The sequence below is a fragment of the Pieris rapae genome, chromosome 16, assembly GCF_905147795.1.
Source record: "Pieris rapae chromosome 16, ilPieRapa1.1, whole genome shotgun sequence".
NCBI classification, from domain to species: domain Eukaryota; kingdom Metazoa; phylum Arthropoda; class Insecta; order Lepidoptera; family Pieridae; genus Pieris; species Pieris rapae.
Window position 1 is genome coordinate 3,974,438 of NC_059524.1, and position 19,764 is coordinate 3,994,201.

The 19,764-nt window shown below is 33.5% G+C and overlaps 1 protein-coding gene across 2 annotated transcripts in view; it reads right to left on the bottom strand.

Annotated features, from left to right (window-relative positions):
- Window positions 1-16,807, bottom strand: part of LOC111000361 (T-box transcription factor TBX20-like) — a 37,002-nt gene extending 20,195 nt beyond the window's left edge. For both annotated transcript variants that reach the window (XM_022269765.2, XM_022269764.2), the window contains exons 1-2: window positions 16,432-16,807; window positions 13,617-13,902 (exon numbers count right to left, since the gene is read on the bottom strand). In XM_022269765.2, coding sequence (XP_022125457.1) covers window positions 13,617-13,902; window positions 16,432-16,660 — 515 coding nt within the window. In that variant the 5' untranslated portion in view covers window positions 16,661-16,807. The remainder of the gene's footprint in view (window positions 1-13,616; window positions 13,903-16,431) is intronic.
- Between the last annotated feature and the right edge of the window lie 2,957 nt (window positions 16,808-19,764).

A 19,764-nucleotide genomic window follows, 5' to 3' on the forward strand; every position in this document is an offset into this window, starting at 1 on the left:
ACAGCCAGCAATATCAATAGGCATGCAAATGTCATAATAAGAACAAGTAAGATATTTAAATACTTGTCAAAACTTATCGTCGAAATTCTCTCCCACACCATAAAGGCACTTTGCCTTTAAAAAAATAATCACTTGAAATAATTAGCGAAAGGTTTCAACTTCTGAGACATTCCTCACGATGTTTTAGCCGCGATTTGAACGCGCTATCTTTGTGTTGACGTATACTTAACCACTTCACTAACAGCTCTCTAGTGTCATAACAAGTATGAAAATAACATCTAGTATTCACTTTGACTAATATATCTGAGTAATGTCTTTGGTTCTGATGGGCCTGGGCGGTCCGGGCTGTACGCGATGACAAATTACCATGTGCAATAAGATTATTGGAAAATGGGCTGCCAATCATCCTAAGCATGACGTAAATTTAGAGTTGATTTATTGGAATTTAATTCACACATCCCTGCAAGGTGAACTTGAACATATACAGAGATTCTGACAGATATTTTGACTCAAATAATAAACTCTAGGAATTAACAAACTGAAGACAACATATAGTTTTAATCCGTTATTCCATGTGTAATCTGTGGCGAGTTTGGATATAGACAAAAGAGAGATTTTAAAATTAGAACGTATAAAAATCGACTTTATATCAAATAGATAAATTCTAGTGAATAATGTATAGCAAAGGATTCTTAGCATCAGTATTTTTTTTTTTTACTCTTAGACAAGCAACTGGTTCTTTCGACATTTCCTCATAATTATCAAACATAGGGTAATACGTTCTGAATTATTTCTCCAGCTTTTCAAAATTATTCCCATCAATACGATCCGTTAAACTATTTATGAAATTTGAAGCTCTATATTTGACGTTTCAAAATTCATGTTTTTTTTTTGGATGTGTGAAAGATTGATGAGACTTAGTTGCTTAATGAGCTGATTGGGCGTGGCGAGGCTTGGCGCATAGTGAAATATTGTTCATCCTGGGAGGTCTTGGCTTCAAATCTTGCATTTTGTCAATCCTATGATTAATGTAAATGTGACTTGGAGTACTACGAATGCTTATAGATCAACACCACCACCTTGTGGAACCAGCTGTCCACTGAAGTATTTCCGATCCAATTCGACTTAGCGTCTTCAAGAAAAGAGCGTACAAATTCTTAAAAGGCCGGCAACGCACTCGCGAGCCATCTAGCATCGAGAGTGTCCATGAGCGGCGGTATCAGTTAACATCAGGTGAGCCTCCTACCCGTTTGCCCCCAGTTCAATAAAAAAACCTCATAAATGCACTTGAACAGTTTACAGTTGGTCTTTTTGTAGTCTTCATTGCTGAAGGCCTATCTTCATTTGGTCTTCTTCTATTGCCATCACTCCTCATACCATAACCAGCTTGTTGAGACTATACCTGGCAACTGCCTAAGCAAAAGTTAGCAAGCTAATTACCTAGTCTTGATCTTTAGTTGGTTGAAAATTCTCTTCCAAAAAACTACCAATTTACGTATGCCTCGATCTTTCTTCGGTCCGTACAATGATATGCAAAATACCAAATTAAAAGTAGTTTAATAGAGATTGCAATATAAACATAACGAAAACATCAGTTATAGGAATAGTATATATTAGCTAGAGTTCGCTGTATTTTAACTAAAAAAAATCGCAATTCAACTGAAAGAGTAAATTTAGGTTACGCATCAAATGCATACTTAGACAGGAATCTGTTTCATGATTTTTTTCTAATAGGCAAGTAGATCACCTTTAGAGAAATACGCTGTCGACTTTTTCGATCTAATAGACTGCATTAGATCGAAAAAGTCGACAGCGATATGCCATCGCCGTATGATCAAAGGCGCACATAGAAAGTCCATTGGTGCACAGCCGGGGATCAAACCTAGGGCATTAGAGTCACTCGCTTAAGCCAATAGGGCAACTGCATTATAAATAAACTTGCAACTAAGATAGCAATGAGCGATTAAAAGTAGAACGTGTAAAATCTGTGTGTAAAACATCCATAATTGTATCATATTTTTAATGCAATTTCAATTATAACTCATAAAACAAACACCATGTTGACACAACTAGAAAATTATAAGGTACAAAACTACGGCCGCAGATGTATACGTATTAATTTGTGGTGAAATAATTAGTGATTTTAAACAAATATTAAACATGCGTACTTTAATTACACAGTAAATTTATAATGGTCGCTTATAATTGCGGGCTAACGGATATTAACCTATTTACGACTCGAATTATATGTCTATATTAAAGTATGTTAAGTTAGTTACTGTTTGAAGAATGTGATAAAATATTTTGACCTCATGGATCACTTCATTCATTTGGGTTTTAGATTCACGACCCCTTAAACAGAAATTCTTATTTCAGTCAATTTATATAGTCATAATAAATTATACATAGTTTTGTAGTTTTTGTTCATACAGTTTTAGATCTAGGCCATGCCTTCGTTAGGGGTGGGGGTGGGAGGGTTTGTACTTAATAGAACAAAGAACTTCATATAAGTTTTGAATAAGCTTTATTGTTTTAGTTAGTGAACCTAATTAGGTAATAAGTGTTTCTAGTCTTGTCTAGTCTAGACGTCCTAGGCCATAGATCATCGGCGTGGGTCATAAACAAAAGACTCCTAGTGTTTAAAGAAAAATTATCAACGGATCAGAAATCTGAAGCCAGGACGTAAGTCTCTACTCTATGAATGATAAAGAATCTTTAATGACCATACGATAGCAAAAATATTCAATAATTTCCAGACACTTTTTATTATGACTCCAAACTAAGGTAACTCCAAGATAAACGAAACTAATTTATCAGTCATATTCTGGTTATTGTGTAAAAGTAACGAGCTAGAAAGCTTTATAATAAGGCTGACTTTAGAATCTTTTTGTATTCTGGAATTACAATTCAAAGGGCGTAGACGGTTGGAATTTGCGACGCACTGCGCGAAATTCCGCGTGGATATGCTTTTATTGTCGACACTGTACTAATGGTGTCACATTGCATGCCACATTCAGCTCTTGTTTTAGTCTGAAATTTGAATTTCGTCTACCTTTAAGTAGTCTGATATTTTCTTATTTATGTATTGTTCTTATATATGGCGAATAGGTGATACACTGACACTAGCACACGCCGTCGACTTTTTGGGTCTGAGGAAAGCCGGTTTTCTCACGATGTTTTCCTTCACCGTCCGAGCATTTAGAAAGCCCATAGGAAATTTAACCTATGATCTCAGGGCTGAGAGTCACAAGCCGAAACCACTAGAACACTGCTCAAAACAGTATACCAAGTTTAATAATGTTTTTAACACGTTGATAAAAGGTGAATCGAATACTCTCTTGTTTCCGAGAAAATCAACTGTAGGTACCATTTAACAGTTTGTGAATGTGTGTGTATCACTTTGGCTCTAATATACTATAGTGTAATAGGCTTATTTACTAGCAATTTTTCAATCTTGTAAAGACATATTTAACATATAATAATTTGGATATCTATAAAAGTGAGAATACAAAATTGAATGTTCGATTTGATAACGAATCAATTTAGAAAGTATAGGAAAGAGTGTTCATTTTGATTTCGATTGATGAACTTATATTAAATATTGAAAAAGCTAAAGTCTGCAAATACAGGGGTCTAGGCTCTGAATATGATTTTGTCCCATTCGGTGTCGAGACCCTTGGTCCGTGGGGTCCTAGCGCGTTAAGGCTTTTTAGGGAATTATCAAAAAGGTTAGTCGACATCACAGGAGAACGAAGAGCTGGCAGCTACCTCGTACAAATAATTAGTGTAGCTATTCAAAGGGGGAACGCTGCCAGTATCTTCGGAACCTTGCCTAAAGGGACTCCTTTTAATAATATTTTTTAATAATTAAATTTTAAGGTTAGTTATTAGATATATTTTTATGTATTATGCTATTTCTTTTGAATTGTATGTAAATAAATATTATAACACTTTTATATATATAATTTGGTACAGCCTAAAAACTTTAGATTACCTTGGAGCCAGGTAATCGCTACAATGGTATTGTACTTAAAACAACCTTAGGTTACACGGGTGAAAAACGTAAGCAAGAACGTGTCGAAATAATTTCCCCCGAATCCGCGTTAATGCCCGCAAAACCCGCAATTTAGTCACGTAATCGTTCGCTATGTACGTACGTACACCTGTGAGGAGTTCCTTAAGTCGACACGGAAATCGGAAACTTTGTTGATAATTGCTAAACGTATTACAAGTCTTTTTCCAATTCACTAAATAAATTATACCATTTTTTTTCAAAATTTGTCTTGCACTCTGATACTCTTAGATCTCTTTTAGCACAGGTCTACGAAGCCTCTCATTGCAGTCAGCTATTCGATTAATTACTGAGTTTATTATTTTCGATGTATAAATAAATATATAATATGTCAATAAATACCAATGTTAATTTTTTTATATCTTTAATATGTAGTTTTTTTTTAAGTTCTCTGCTGTTTTAATGGCCACAGACATAATTAAAGTCTAAAAGAGTCTTAATATGTATAGTACATAGCTTTTCAAACATTTAATTAATGTTTTAATTTAAAACATAGTTTTCTTACTCTTTAGTAGACAAATTAATTTCGAGTACAATAGATAACAGACACAAAGCCTTAATGAAAGATTCGAGAGTCATTATCGCCAAGTGTGAGGTAATGATTAACTTTCGCAAACTACGTGTTACGTCATAGAAAATGGACAGATAAAGATACTAATAGTCTATACTTAGAATGTTTTCACTTCGCGCTGGTGTGAAGTATGTTCACACGCAAATCTAGACTGCAATTATAATAAGTATAATAATAATGTCTGATTAGGGTATTATGCAAGAAAAAAACGTCTACAATTAATGGAAATATTATCCATGCTCATTATTTACGCATTGTATTATTTACAGGCACATAAACTTTATAATAGCTTAGAATAAAAATATTAGATAAGATTATAAAATTTGTTCGACTATTATACTTGTTACAAACGATTTATTTCATTTATTTAAGGGTTAGTTTTAATCTAATTATGTATGTTTTTATTATTAAATAAATTCATATCTACTTATAACTTCAACCATCATAAAACTTTACTAACCTATAAAGTATATAACTAACAATCAATGCTAATGGATATTTAAGATATGAAAGAAATGTTTTATTACAATTAAATTTATTTTCAAATAGGATTTTTAAAATCATTTCTTACCTATAAAACACGCTTATAACAAACCCTATTAGAGATTATTTATTATATTATTCAACTCTTACCTTCAATTAATACTTTAGCTGAGGTAGAAACAGACGGAACTGTGTTTAGTTCAACATATGTTTAAGTAGTGACCAATGCCTGAATCAAATTATATAAAACCTCGTTTCTTATCAAGAGACGTTTCCACAAGTTATCTATCGTTGACATGTTCCGTTTTAACTGGCTACGTGCCGCCCCCTAGCGTCAAGCCGACGACATTAGCTCAGGGCACGTCGCCTCCACTCGTTGACATGTACATATAAACGGAACATAGGAAACTGAGTATATATAAGCTATCTATTTGTTGGCGTTTAGCTTCAGTTTACAACAATGAACAGAAGGAACAAGAGGCTCTAATGATCTGTCATTTATGTTATTATATTTACTACAGGTATATTATGCATTTTTTCTTAGAAGATACGAATTGTAAGTACGGAAGATATAATTTCTCGTCAGATACCTAAATTGTGTACAGGCCTACATTATTCGGCGCTTTTAATAGCAGTAGCGTGTAATTGAATGGAGTTTCTATATAGTTCTCTCAATGTCCGAAGCCCTTCTGTCGCGAACTTGATGAATGAAATCTTGGAAAACTTAACATTTAAGTTGGGATGTCAATCGCCATTGGAAGTAAAAGTGAAGTAGATTAAAAGAGTGGTGGACAGTTTATTGCCAGTTCTTCACTTCCGTTCTACGCCCTTGATTTGAGAACTGGCAGTAAATGTAAAAGTAGAAGCATATTTTATTATATTATTTAATGTATATTTCTTTTTTGAAGTTCATAAGTGTACATTATGTTACCTACATGAATAAATGATTTTTGAATCTTGAGTACTAATAGAGAATAGCGATATGTGGGCGTGACGGAATTTGAATTCTCCAAAGTATATTAATGTCCCTAGACGATATTTGAATCTATTAAAAATTCTTATATCTGGCTGAACCGCTGTCATTATCTAAGCAATATTTAATTAACTCGTATCAATTAAATTAAGTAATTTTTTTTATGAAATTGTCTAATATAAAACAATTGTGTCTACTGAAAGCTGAAAATAGCTTCCGAGGTTGCATAAATTTTGAATTTTAAAACATAATTCGTATATAAGTAAAAAAAAATTAAAATTTTAGGGTTAATTATTTAAACCTAATATGCTTAACTAATACATGAGGTAGGTACTATTGCTATGCGTCATTAAATAAAACTTAACTAAGCTAATAGTTATATTTATATAAAGTTAATAATAAAAATAAAATTTAAAAGCGTGTTGTTTAATTTGAAACAATTCATTATAAGGTTTAAGATTTGGGAACTGTTTTAATTAAACAAATTCCTGTATTATTAGTAAATCCATTAGTAGGTATATATAAATCTACAATAATATTTTAAAAAGTAAAGAAGGTGTTTGTTTGCATTCAATACCTAGGCCACAAAAATAAATCTTGATGAATCTAAAATGAAATCTTCGATAATATGATGTAACCCAAACTACCTATTAAATTATATATCCTAAACAATTTTAGCACTGCGGCAACTCTTGATACATACTATATACTAGACACTTCTGTTACCTTCTACAGTTTTACAGAAGACATACGAATCAATGTAAAATCCGATACTTATTACAAATTTAATGAAATTCAGCCGACCGACCATGGTATACCAATAAAGTGAAGCTACATCAAACAGTTTTCTTTGAACGAACTTCAAACGGAATGACACTAATCTGTACATATTTACTCGCAGAACGATTCAGTTAATATGCCTATAATAGAAAATTATTGGAAATTTACGATAGCTGTATATTTATTTAATTTCGTTGTCTTAGGAAGCCTCGTAAATTTGATAAGTAATCTAGCAATAACGTACTTTAATAACCGAAAAATGTTTGATTGAATAAGGTACTTCAACTTGGCATAGTAGCTTCAGCTAGCGACTGAGGTCGTAGGTTTGAACCCTGCTCCGAATCAACCATGGCCTTTCTTTCTATGTGCATTGTGCATTAAAAATTCGCTCGAACGGTGAAGGAAAACATCGTGAAAACCGGCTTGCGGTAGAGAAAAAAGTCGCGGGACGTATCAGGCACAGGAGGCTGACATATTTGCCTATCAGATTGACAAATAATCTTGAAACAGTTAAAGAAATACATACCTAAAAATCTTGTAGCGCCACTTTTTTTTCATTTTTTCACTTGACTTTATTTCAAAACTAATTTGTACTCTCAACTTTACGGCTTTGTACGTGGTGTTTAAGGATAAGCTCGATTCCCGCCGAATAAAAAGGTACAAAAAGCCGCCACCTGATTCTAACTCTTACGGTGACTAACACACGAATTTTAAGTTTGCGTTCCCTTAAAATGAGAATAGAAGAATATATTAATATCAGAACATTTAACAGTTATTCTAGTTGAATTTCATTTATAACACACGGTATATAATAAAACTGCATATAATGGCTGACACAAGTGATTATGTGGTTACATAAGCGTATATACGGCGGATGTCAACGGAGGGTGGACTAAGTAAATAAACATTTTCCGCGTACTTACTTCCATAAATTAGTTCCAGCTAAGACGATTTATAAATAAGCGTGAACTGTGTGTATTAAAACTTGGATGAATGCCCTGATATTTCCTTTACCAAACTTACATACGGATTTCACTTGTACGATAATAGAGTAATCCTTGCGAAAACGATATTCCATTTTTAAATTTTTCGATTGACTATTTAGAATACTGGCCTCAATTAAAATATTTTTTATGACGATACTATCTGCTACTAAGTTATTTTAAATACAGAATTCACTGAGATATAGTTAATAATAATGCAGTCGATGATTCCTGTTTGAATCAACATTACTTCCAGACTATTCATTGCACGTAATAGGTTAATAAGGTACTATATACTAGTATAGTTCTTTATTTAGTAACATTACCGCAAGCATAAGTGTATTTTGTGTACAAATTTTGATGGTGAAAGTGATTACACTGAATTAAATACAAAATCCGTCTACTACTGAAGAGTCAATTAAATTCTTCTAAAATTGTTTAAAAATTATACGCAGTTATAATGCTAAAATGGGGCCTAAAATTGCATCAGTATTTTTCCCATACTTTACCCTATCGAAAAGAATCCCCAAATGTATTTAAAAATACAGTAGAAAGTGCCTGTCAAATTACTCCCAAAACGTTTACAGACAATAACCTATTATTACATATGGGGTGATACGAAAATTAAAAGTTTCAAAACAAAACCAGCAGATGTCATATTATGTCACAAGAAATGAAATATTCACGGTGAAAGCGGGGTTATGTAAATAACTGGCTACGAAAATGTACATAATTAGTTTACACGTTTTCTCGGTAGCGCCCTGTCTCCCCTCGCCATATTGTGGGTTGGGGGGCAGATTAGCCCGACTTGCTAAGGGTACATTTACATGAATCACTCTTTGAGTAATGCATGTGTTCTCTTCACATAACCTAGATTGCATTTTTTGAATCAATTATTAACAATAGGCACATAGAAGTAATACGTAATGGCTTATTATTAAATATTAGTTGTTTCAATAATAAGGGACAATTAAAGGTAACAAAAACCAAGTGGATTTAAACAAAATTTAGTCTTTATTTCTGTCTGTAAATTCACAGAGTATTTAAGATAATTATTATTTAATTTTTATAGTTAACAATAAACACCCGGATGAGATTAAATCGCTAAGTTATTTAAGAGATATATGTATTATCGATTTGTGGATTAATAATACAATTGTGTAAAATGAAAAGGAATGTCTCAGAATCGTATTTTAACAAACTGAAATTCAAAGTGGGTACAGTGACAGCTAATCTCTTAATAAGACACAAAGTAAAGTGAATTTGCAATGAGACAGCGAGCTCTTTAGAGGGGCGGTGTCGGCGCGTCAACGTCGCTAGGGGGCGCCGTGCCCCCCAATTCTTTTGTCGTTTTCAGCTCAAACATCGCGTTTCCCGTTTGCATACATTTACACCGGGGCTTGCACCCTCACGACGCCGTCTCTCAAGAATAAATTTAGTGTCGGCGGCGTGACACAAAATTTAAACTTAATAAGATATTTATAAAGAAATTTCCAATTCAGCGGCAAAGTTCAAAATTTGACTCGGACTAAGGAGTTCTGGCGTTTTCAATTTAAACTTGGAACGAGTTAAACAATGTTGGCGTTTCGCAAACTCCCTTCATTTAAGTAAATTAGATTGTATGAAGTTATTATTTGGATGTTTTTATTTTGGATTAGAACACTTAATTGATTAAAAATTTCCGTTAATACAGTTATTTAATTGATAGTTATATTAGGAACTACGTGACAGTTTGCTTGTAATGTAAAAAATTATACTTGAAACTTGTATATATAATTTCACATAAGCCTACATACTAAACCAAACCACAACATAGCTAAAAAGAAAGCAGACAAACACCAGCTGATAACGATGGGGTAATCTAACTCATAGCGATGTTCACGTGCATTTCGCGCGTTCACCTCGCGGAGTCGACTAATGCGCACATAAATCAGCAATACGGTCACCCGCGCCTCCTCACCGCCGATAAAATACCAAATTGTTTCCTGCCGGGTGGGCGCCGCCCTGCTTCGCTCTTAAACGCCGTTTCAAGTTGCACTTGTGAAACGAACTTTTTACTGTTCTCGAAATTGGCGTCGCGAATTGCTTTTCTTCCTCGCAACTTTTATGGGCGTCGCGGGATCGCGCTTTACGATAACCGAAAATGGTAGGTATGTGTTTTTTTTTTTACGAATCGCGGACTATCGCGAATCGAGGCGACACGCTGGCATTGGCAAATGCGAGCCAATTAGAAGATTAAGCGTTGACAATTACAGTGTCGGATCGCGATCGTATATCAACAATTATCGTACGAGTGCGATAAATTGCAACGTACGTGTAAGCGCGGTGCACCTAGCGCGACGAATATTATCACAATTTATTTTATTTGCACAAATTTATTTTATTTACGACCCTCACAGCTTGTCTAGAACTGTAACAATTATACAGCAGGTTTAGGATGTAGACAATATATAAATACAATAAAGAAACATGCATAAAAAATGTTGAAATTATTAAAACTTAAATTGATCTAAATAATTTGACAGAACAGTCATAATATTTCGATAATATAGTCGCTTTTATGTTACTTACAGTTGGGATTCTAGTGAATCGTTCTCATCAAAGTATCCTATACTCATAAAGTCGTAAACATTAACATCAAAGCACGCAAACAATTAAATTGTAATATTGTCGCAACGTAATATTTCGCGTTTATCATCGAAATGTGAATTTATATAAAGCATAGTGGTGAGAAGTAAATCAAGACAGTTGTCGTGTGCCAAGTTTGTGATTATAATGTGTTGGCAAACTGACATCTCCATAGCTCAAATGATTTCTTTGATATCATATGAGCTTTCAATTATCTATACATCATATACCACAGCGTATCAAAAATTTGAATTGACAAGATGAATAATGACAATTGACAAGCTAAATCTCTTTATTGCGATTCTTTAAATATATTAATAATATTTCAATGTTTACCTACACACTGACACAGGGACGATAAGTTTGTCTTTGGTTGTAATTTTATATAAGATTCTGAAGTCCTATACACCGAACAATCAACTAATGCTTTTATACAACAGTGTTAATCGTCCAATTCATATATAAATTACCTAACAAACTGCATCTGACAAAATATTTGCTGAGCGGATGAAAAATGATCGCTTTAAGCAACAATGAGACGGGTTTTAAAACGCAGCTTACCGCATAAGCTACACAGACAGACATATTTACATTCTATTACGGCTGTTATGATAATCTCATGGGGATGAATGCAGTGGCCGTGCTAGTGTGCATTTTTATTGTGACCCATATGCAAATTAAGAATTTATAGCCAAAACACTGATTTGAATTTTCGAGTTTTTGGTATTTAGTAGATATGTTTCTATGTATAAGTTAACAAGAAAATAGTATTAAAGTTACATTACAATATAAATGACAAAAAGATAAAAATCGCCGACGTGGTCGTAGATTCGATCTCCGGTACTAATCGCTTTGTATAACACTGGCTCGTACGGAAAAGAAAAATATCGCAAGGAAACTGATATCAGAGATCACCTGCCTATTAGAAAAACAAATGAAACATGTACAGAAATCTATGGTGTAGATCTAAAAGGCTGCACCATTATTTTTTTTAAACAAAAATAACAAAATACAGTGTAAGTCAAGAAGTGCGCCGATTTAGACTGACTTAGTACAACTGTTCTACACAGGTACATAATTATATTTTTGTTTACTACAGATAGTTCTACATTAATAAGTTAAGCAAGGAATAACGCACCTGATTCAGCAAAACATTGCGACAATGAGATCTCAGTGGAACAATTCAATTACATTGAAAGATCCCTCATAAGCGAATCGTTTTTCCGAGCCATTAATTTTTTCGAACGACACGAGCTAGCGGGGTCGGCCGCGGCTATCTTGCGAGATAATGCTGATTTATATGAGCGGGCGACGGCCGCGATTCGTCGCGCTTCGTCACGCGTCACGGGGACGCGACGCGAACGCCGTGCGAATCTCCGAGCCGCAGCCCACGTCCCATGGCCCACCGCTGTTTGTTTTGCCACGCAGATTTTGAGTAAGGCAACGTTCATTTGTGACGGTTAGTTGGCGAGATTTATGCTAATCGACGGGGCAGAGCGCGCGTGTGGCAAATTATCCCTTTGTGACGGGGATTTCGTTTATGGCCTATTTTTTCACAGTTAAATTAATTACTGACAGATGACCCTTTGTCCCGAGGAAAGATTTGAACATGTTACACTTCTTGATCGTGAGGTATGAATAAAGTCGTAAATGTGATAAGGCGTATTTCTAAAATGGCGGCAGGTGTTATCAAAGGCCGCGTTAGCGAATTTGTCACGATCGGTGAGCTGTCGCGGTGATTTACGTCGTAGCGATAACGTCGCCGACTGCGATGCTCGCGGTGCCACTGATATTGTGGCAAAAACCTAGAACTATTTCTCACTTCTATTTCTCCCTTTTACTTAGACAGCCACATCACTAGAGGCTTCCCACTCCCATTTAAAATTTCATAATTGAGATTGTTAGTGTTTACCAAGTGACAACTTGTCAATTAGTTTACAGAAATAAATCACCACTTAAATAGACCACCCAATTATGAAAAGTCATCTAAAAGTGTAATACAATCTTCGAGCTAATTAGCTCGATTTGAACACCGATTTCGTTTGTTCGATCGAGGGCAGTGTTGGGCAATTGCCCATTGTTCTGCCCCGAGGCGCGACGGCCATGCCTCGCACCACTGAAAAGCTGCCACCTACCATATCGGCTATCGTGTATAGCCTTCGTCTCGTTACAAACACGCTTCCGATTACCACTGACCTACCACCGTCAGCTTAATTCAAAAAATACTAGTTAAACTATCGAAATATGTTAAGCATGGGTGCAGCATACTTTTTTTTTATAGAACAAACGGGCAGGAGGCTCACCTGATGTTAAGTGATACTGCCGCTCATAGACCCTCTAAATGCTGGAAGACTCGCGAGTGCGTTGCCGGCCTTTTAAGAAATGGCACGCTCTTATACCCACTACAGTTTTAAATGTACCTAAACCATAAGTACACATGCTTTCCACCCAACAATGTAAAGAATATAGTCACATAAAACAATTAATTAATTGCTATATCATTGCCTTAAAATTATATAAAAATCTATGTGGATTTTAATGGAATCCGATCACAGCTTGACTTGTTGACTTGTTGACTTGAGTCTTAGTTTTATTAATTGAGGTTCATGCTCAATATTTTTCGTGCTGTTTATTCCTTATTTAATTTCCACATACTATTGAAAAATCCTTTAAATAAAAACTTTATAATGTCAGTGGTTCGTACACAATCCTACTTTAAATAGCTTACTTAACGCTTAGTTAATGAAATTATATTAAATTATTTTAAAATCATCATAAATTACAAGTGGCATAATTTTTCTTAGCTTCTTAATTTCTTTTTATTTTATTTTCTGTGTATAAATTTATTATTAAACATGTGGTCTTCGGTACCACGGAAGAGTAGTCTAACAGTGACTAGACTACTGTTATTTTATTACTACCTATTTTTAATTCATCTAAAAACTAAGTAGGTGTTTGGACAAGAGATCGCTCAAAAGCGATAAAGCCGCCAATCACCCTCCATTTTTATTTCCCTTTTTTGTATTATCTTTAAACTGTAGTAGTCACACAAATTGCAGTTTTATAATAAATATAATTATAATTTTAGCCTCTGTTGAATATGAAATACATTGATAAAACACTCACCTTCCAGTTTTTGTAATGATCATCTCTGTCCCCAATTCATTGAATTTATCCCATAGTTCCTTCGTTTCTAAATGACATTGTATGTGTTTCATTTCTTCGCTGGACCACCGTTCTGCGAGCAAGGGGTTTCTTGGGGTAGGGGAGAGAGCCCTGGAGCCCCCAGGACCCCCACTCATGGAACCGGCCTCTGACGTAGATGAGACATCTACAGGGGAATCTCTGTCGAATTCGGGTAGAGGTGGGGATGGCGACCCAGATGCTGAGGCGGTGGCATCAACGAATTTTTCTGTAATAATTTTAAAGAGTATAGGTCTTTAAGCATTAATTTTATTTATTATATTTATATAAGAGGGCATTGTTCAAAACCCGTCTTGAGATATTATTTATTCGTTGAAATAATTGTTCATCAAGCGTAAAATAAATACTTAATGAAGGTAAATATATACATGAATGTACCTCGAGACGAATATCACTCGCTCGTATGGCGAAGAAAATAAGATAGAGGAAACTGGCTTAGAATAAAAAATCAACGGCGTGTGTCAAACACAGAAGGCTACTTGCCTATTAGGAAAAAATTACCACGAAACTTATACAACAATCTAAACCTAAGATCTTGTAAGGTTGTACCACTACAGTCCTTTTCAATAAGCTTTATTTTTTTTTTAATTTAAAAAGTTGTTTACTCATTTTATTAATTTACCTTGATATACACTTAACAAATATTAAATGAAAATATTAAAACGTCGAAATTATCTTAATAATTAGTACTAATTTACTCTACAACATACCTTGTATAATTATGAAGTTTGAGATTATACATTGAAGTTAAACAGTATACTTTCTATTAGGAAAATTTTATCTTTACCTCTATAACTCGAACACAGAGGAAGACGCTAAAAAAATGGAGTAAAAACATGTTTTTACCATAGTAATAGATATAGATAAGATTCATATTCAAATCGACTAATTTGAGGTTGCAAAATAAAAGATAGAGCGGTCAAATAATTTTTTGATACTTATAAAAGGGACTTATAAATTTGTACTAAAACGGGTTACAGAGACTGATTATTGTAAGATTTGGAGTAATGGAGGTTTTGGGCTTCATGGGAAGAAAAATATTGGGATGCTGTTGATTTGTCAGATTCCATTTTAAGTTATTCTACTACGAAAAATTCAACTAAGGAAATTTATCTGTAAAAATAAATTAAGTAATACGTAAAATAATTAAGTTTATTTCTTTAAACTAGAACTTAGATGTATTAACGTTAAAACTGAAATCAAAATGTATATCGTATAGAATACATAATGGCAGCCTATTTATATCTAATTATACAGTTTTGTCTGCGGAAGTAAGTTGTAAATGCTATATTTAAAGTAGCTTTGTTTTTTAAATAGATTCGTAGGATAAGATTTGATTTAATTCATAAAATGCATCGGGTTCTAGTGGTTGGGACGTGTGAATAGCGGACGACAGTACCAAATGGTTCTTACTGAAGTCACAACCAAGAGAAAACCCAGTATACCGAGGCTGCGTTGGTTGGATTGTCAGGGGCCTCTCAACAAAAGATGAACAGAGGCAAAAGTCAATCAGGGGGCATCAGCCATTTATGATGAAGTGGTATGATAAATTAGTGTAAGTTAGTTTTCTCTTGTCTTATCTGAATGTGAGGTTAAAAATGGGGTGTAGTATCAACTAAATATATTTTAAAAATAAGAATTCGTGAAATTTTAGATTCTCAAACCCTGCAAATTTTCCTGAATCAAATAAAATATTTACAAAATCTTTATAAATTGAAAAAACATGAACTCTACTTCTCTAGTTATTTTGTTTGTCCACTTCGAAATTTATTACAATTATTTGTATGTGTTAGTTTTAATATTTTGTCTGCGGAAAACAGTTAATAAATTGTCGAAGTTCTGGTTATTTTGTATAGTAAATTTGGTTGATATTTTAGTAATATTTCTATGTATCAATTATTAATATCTTACTAGATTTAGTAATCTGCTTATTAATTTATTTATTCAGATAATCCAAATTATTACAATTATTGCGTTAGTTAAAATATTGTCTCAAAATTAACAATTCTAATTTAAGTAATCTAGCTTCATATTATAATAATAATCTTAGTCAAGATTTCAAATGTGTTTCCAATTTAATTTAACTTCGCTAAAATTATTTTTATTGTGACAAATATTTTTACTTTAATTCTCACAGCACTCAAACTGATATAGGTATTAACAATTTCGTGAGTCCTAATAAGAAGTTTATATGTATCTCACTAATAAAAAAGATAAATAAATAAATCAGTGGCGCTACAACCTCTTTAGATCATTTTTAAATCTAATAGGCAAGTAGGTGATCAGCCTCCAGTGACCTGACACACGTAGTTGACTTTTTCGGTCTAAGACATGTCGGTTTCCTCACGATGTTTTCCTTAACCGTTCGAGCAAATGTTAAATAAAAAAGTTTAAATGGTATGTATTATTAACCCAATAATTAGGTATTTATTAAGACTGCACACCCTCAAATTTACAACTTGCCGTAAGGCTAGAGGCCAATGTGCTTAATAAATTAAAAATATTATTACAAAAATATTAAATCGATTATAAGATCGCAATATTATAATATTGATATTGTAAAGAAATCAGAAACGGAATCTAGTGCAGAAATGTTACGATATTATCATAATTTTAAAACTTATTTTTGTATTTAATTTTTACTACAGACAAAGCTTTATTCGAAGCTTTAAAGACGCTTTGTCTTCTTTAGAATCTCTTTTTATTCCTATTATTTCAAACGTCCACCAAGACTCACCTAAAGGCGTCAAAGTATCTTCTCTAGGGTCTCTATGTCTTCGTCTCTCTCGCCTCTCCTGCCTGTCCCTGGCCATAATAGCCGCAATAGAAAAGTCAGTGGCACAGGGCCGGGCGGAGCATTCCTCGTCCATAACTGGCCGTTCACGGCCCTCACCTTGAAGCAGCATCAAGCTGGCCACCTCAGGAAACCGGCTACGGGCCCACACGTCACCGACCGTGCATCCCATTACAGATCATAACAATACACAAACGATGCGATGTCCACTCTAAAATAACATAGTTCGCGAAGTTTCGGTAATAGTCAAACTTTTTACGCGCGGTAATACGGCGGGCGCGCGTGCGAGATAGCGCGCTGTGGTTGAGACTGACGCGTCAAGTAGCGCCGAGGCGGCGACGCTTCGCAGGGAGGGGCCTGCATCCCGCCCAACGCCACCACACTTCGACCACGCTTTTTATTATTTCTTTCTTATATCCACCGTCTCTTTCGCACTGGCGGCACTTCGCGTCCTCTCTCTCGCGAGTTTTTCTCCGCGTGATAACTATTTTCGCTAAATGGCTCACCGCCGCACTGAAAAGCCTCTTGTTAAATGGTGAGTCGATCCTATCAAAGTATTTGTTACTTGATGCATTTTGAGATCAGCAAGTTCTGTCGATTACTATTCGCTATTATATCGGATAAATAAATAACTCTGTATTATGGCGGCCTTTAATCGGCTATAACGATGTAAAAAATTAATGGGCTGAGATAAACTGCCGTCTTACTTGCGTATCCCGTTCTCGTCTCAAAGAATATCGGGAATATTTTATAAGTTGATACATTGTTGGTAAAGAAAACTGGTGTGTTTTTATTAAACATTACTTAAAAAATGATTTTGTCCATGAGAATTCATAAAAATAGTTCATAGCCTCATCCAGTGCTGCAAAGATAAAAATACGGCGTAAAGAAAAATTTAATCAAGAATATTTTTTACCTAGTCACTAATAAATAGTAACTATTATTAAACTATTCCTAATACCCAATCAGTTTTGATATTTTTCCTTTATTTAATACTTTTTTTATTATTTATTTGATATCCCGCGGCCCGCCTAATAGATCTTACTAACGGTTTAACTTCTATATTATACCTACCTAGATAACAAAATGCGGCGGTATCACTTAACATCAGGTGAGCCTCCTGCCCGTTTGCCCCCTGTTCTATAAAAATAAAATAAAATAAATATATAATAATGTTTACCTGATCCAATATATACCTATATATACTCGTAATAAAAAATAAAGTCAAAGTGATGTTAGTTAACTATTTTAAAACAATTATTATTACTTATAAAAAGATAAAAATTTGTTAAGCCCATCTAATCTAATCCTAACAAGACACATCAACCTAGTTAAACAAAATTTTACCGAAAATCAAACCTCGTAGCACGCTTAGTGTTAAAAAACGGAGGAAAATTGCGGAAAATTAAAAGTCTGAAAGTCTGTTTGGCATGTTTATGATAATTTATTAAGTGTGATAGGATTAAACTAACCACATCGGTTTGTCGTAAATCTTATCAGCAATTGTTTATGCGTTTCGTTTAAATTGTGAATTGAAGTGCCCAGCTAATTAATTCAATCTATGAGTGAAATATTCTAGACCTATTACGTCGTGTCAGTATTTAAAATGTCTACTAAGCAATATTATTATAGAGCAAATATGAAATACCTATAGGTATATTTTTTATTGCTAGATAACAATAAAATAAAATACTTAATTACAAAACCCGCTAGAATTAAATTATTTAAGCGTTAAAAATATTGTAAATCCTTTTAATAATGTATTATCCAAAACTTACTTCATATAACTACTCACAGAGCAAACTAAATCAATAAGACCTGGCTTAAAGGTCTCGTTAACAGACCGTAATAAGTATATTTAAAAAAAAATACAAAATTGATTAAATTAAAATTAAATTAAGATTAAACTCTGAAATTGACTAGGTATACCTATATGTTATATAATATGAATAATATTGGTTAGTCTCTAATATTTTCTAGTGAAACAGTAGTTAATTCTTCTTAGTAGTAAAATTTCAGGTCAACATTGCAACATCTTTGTAAAAATACAATATTTTATAACAAGTAAAAATCTGTTTCTTTTTAAATACATACATAACAAGAGTGTTCATAAATGTTTACGACACTACTAATTAATTACATTTAAATCAAAGTTTATGTTAAATATGTCACTGGGCACTATTTTAAGTTGTCACTTACTTTTTTTACAAATCAACAAACTGATTAAAAATTAAAAAGTATGAATCGTTCTCTTGAAGGGGGAAGCGACGCCCCTTTGAGGCGGGACAACATTTTGCCATTAAATTTTATACTTTATCACAATACAATAGAGTTGATTGTACTATGACGTTTTATAGTGCATAGGGCCCCGCTAAGTAGTAATAAGCTGTGTGTTTTTTCTTGCTCTTCACAGTATCATCAATGTTATATTCAATTTCCATTTCCTAGACACTGGACGGAATCCAAGTTTTTATTGGACGAGTATAGATAAACATTATTTAAATATAAAATAAAATATAGCCTAGCACAGATTATAGTTGTTATTTCATTCCAACTCATTGATTTTTATTAACTGCCAGTACGAAATTTCAAAAAAAAGTTAACAAAACCTTTTTTAATTTTGATAATCTGTATTGTATATTGTACATAGATATAAAATTTAAATTTACATAACAAGCAAATGTAAACTAATTTAAAACCACAAACCCACCAAGTTTGTACCATAACTTACAAAGGTTACAATCAGAAGAATATTTGAAATATCGAAGGATTTGTGTTTCAATATCGGCCGATGCTAAAATTTCATTGCTTTGGTAGTGAAATTATACAAGGATTTTTGTACTGCATCTGTAGCAGTTGGTTTACCATTAATACGAAGATTCTTTTGTTGCTAAAAAATGTGGTACATAATTTATGTTTAAAGAAGTCTATTCTCATTAAAAGCATATGTCCTTACATGTGAAAAAAAAATTAAAAACAAAATAAAAGTTTAATATATCAGGCCATTGTCATGTGTAGTGTGATTTTATTGGATTAGAGTCTATCTACCGAAAAAACTTACCAGGCGTATTCCAAATGAGTTCACTGCTACTATTTCAGTTATAAATTAAGTCATAAATGCGATACTTCATTAACAGCATCTTAGAGAGACTAGATATTTCTGTTCTTATTTCTATACTTATTTCTATTTTAGAAATTAATTAGGTACTCTTGACACATAAAAAAATTAAGCGTTAGTTTGAAAAATCAAAGCCTACGGTGGCGCTTTTATACCAT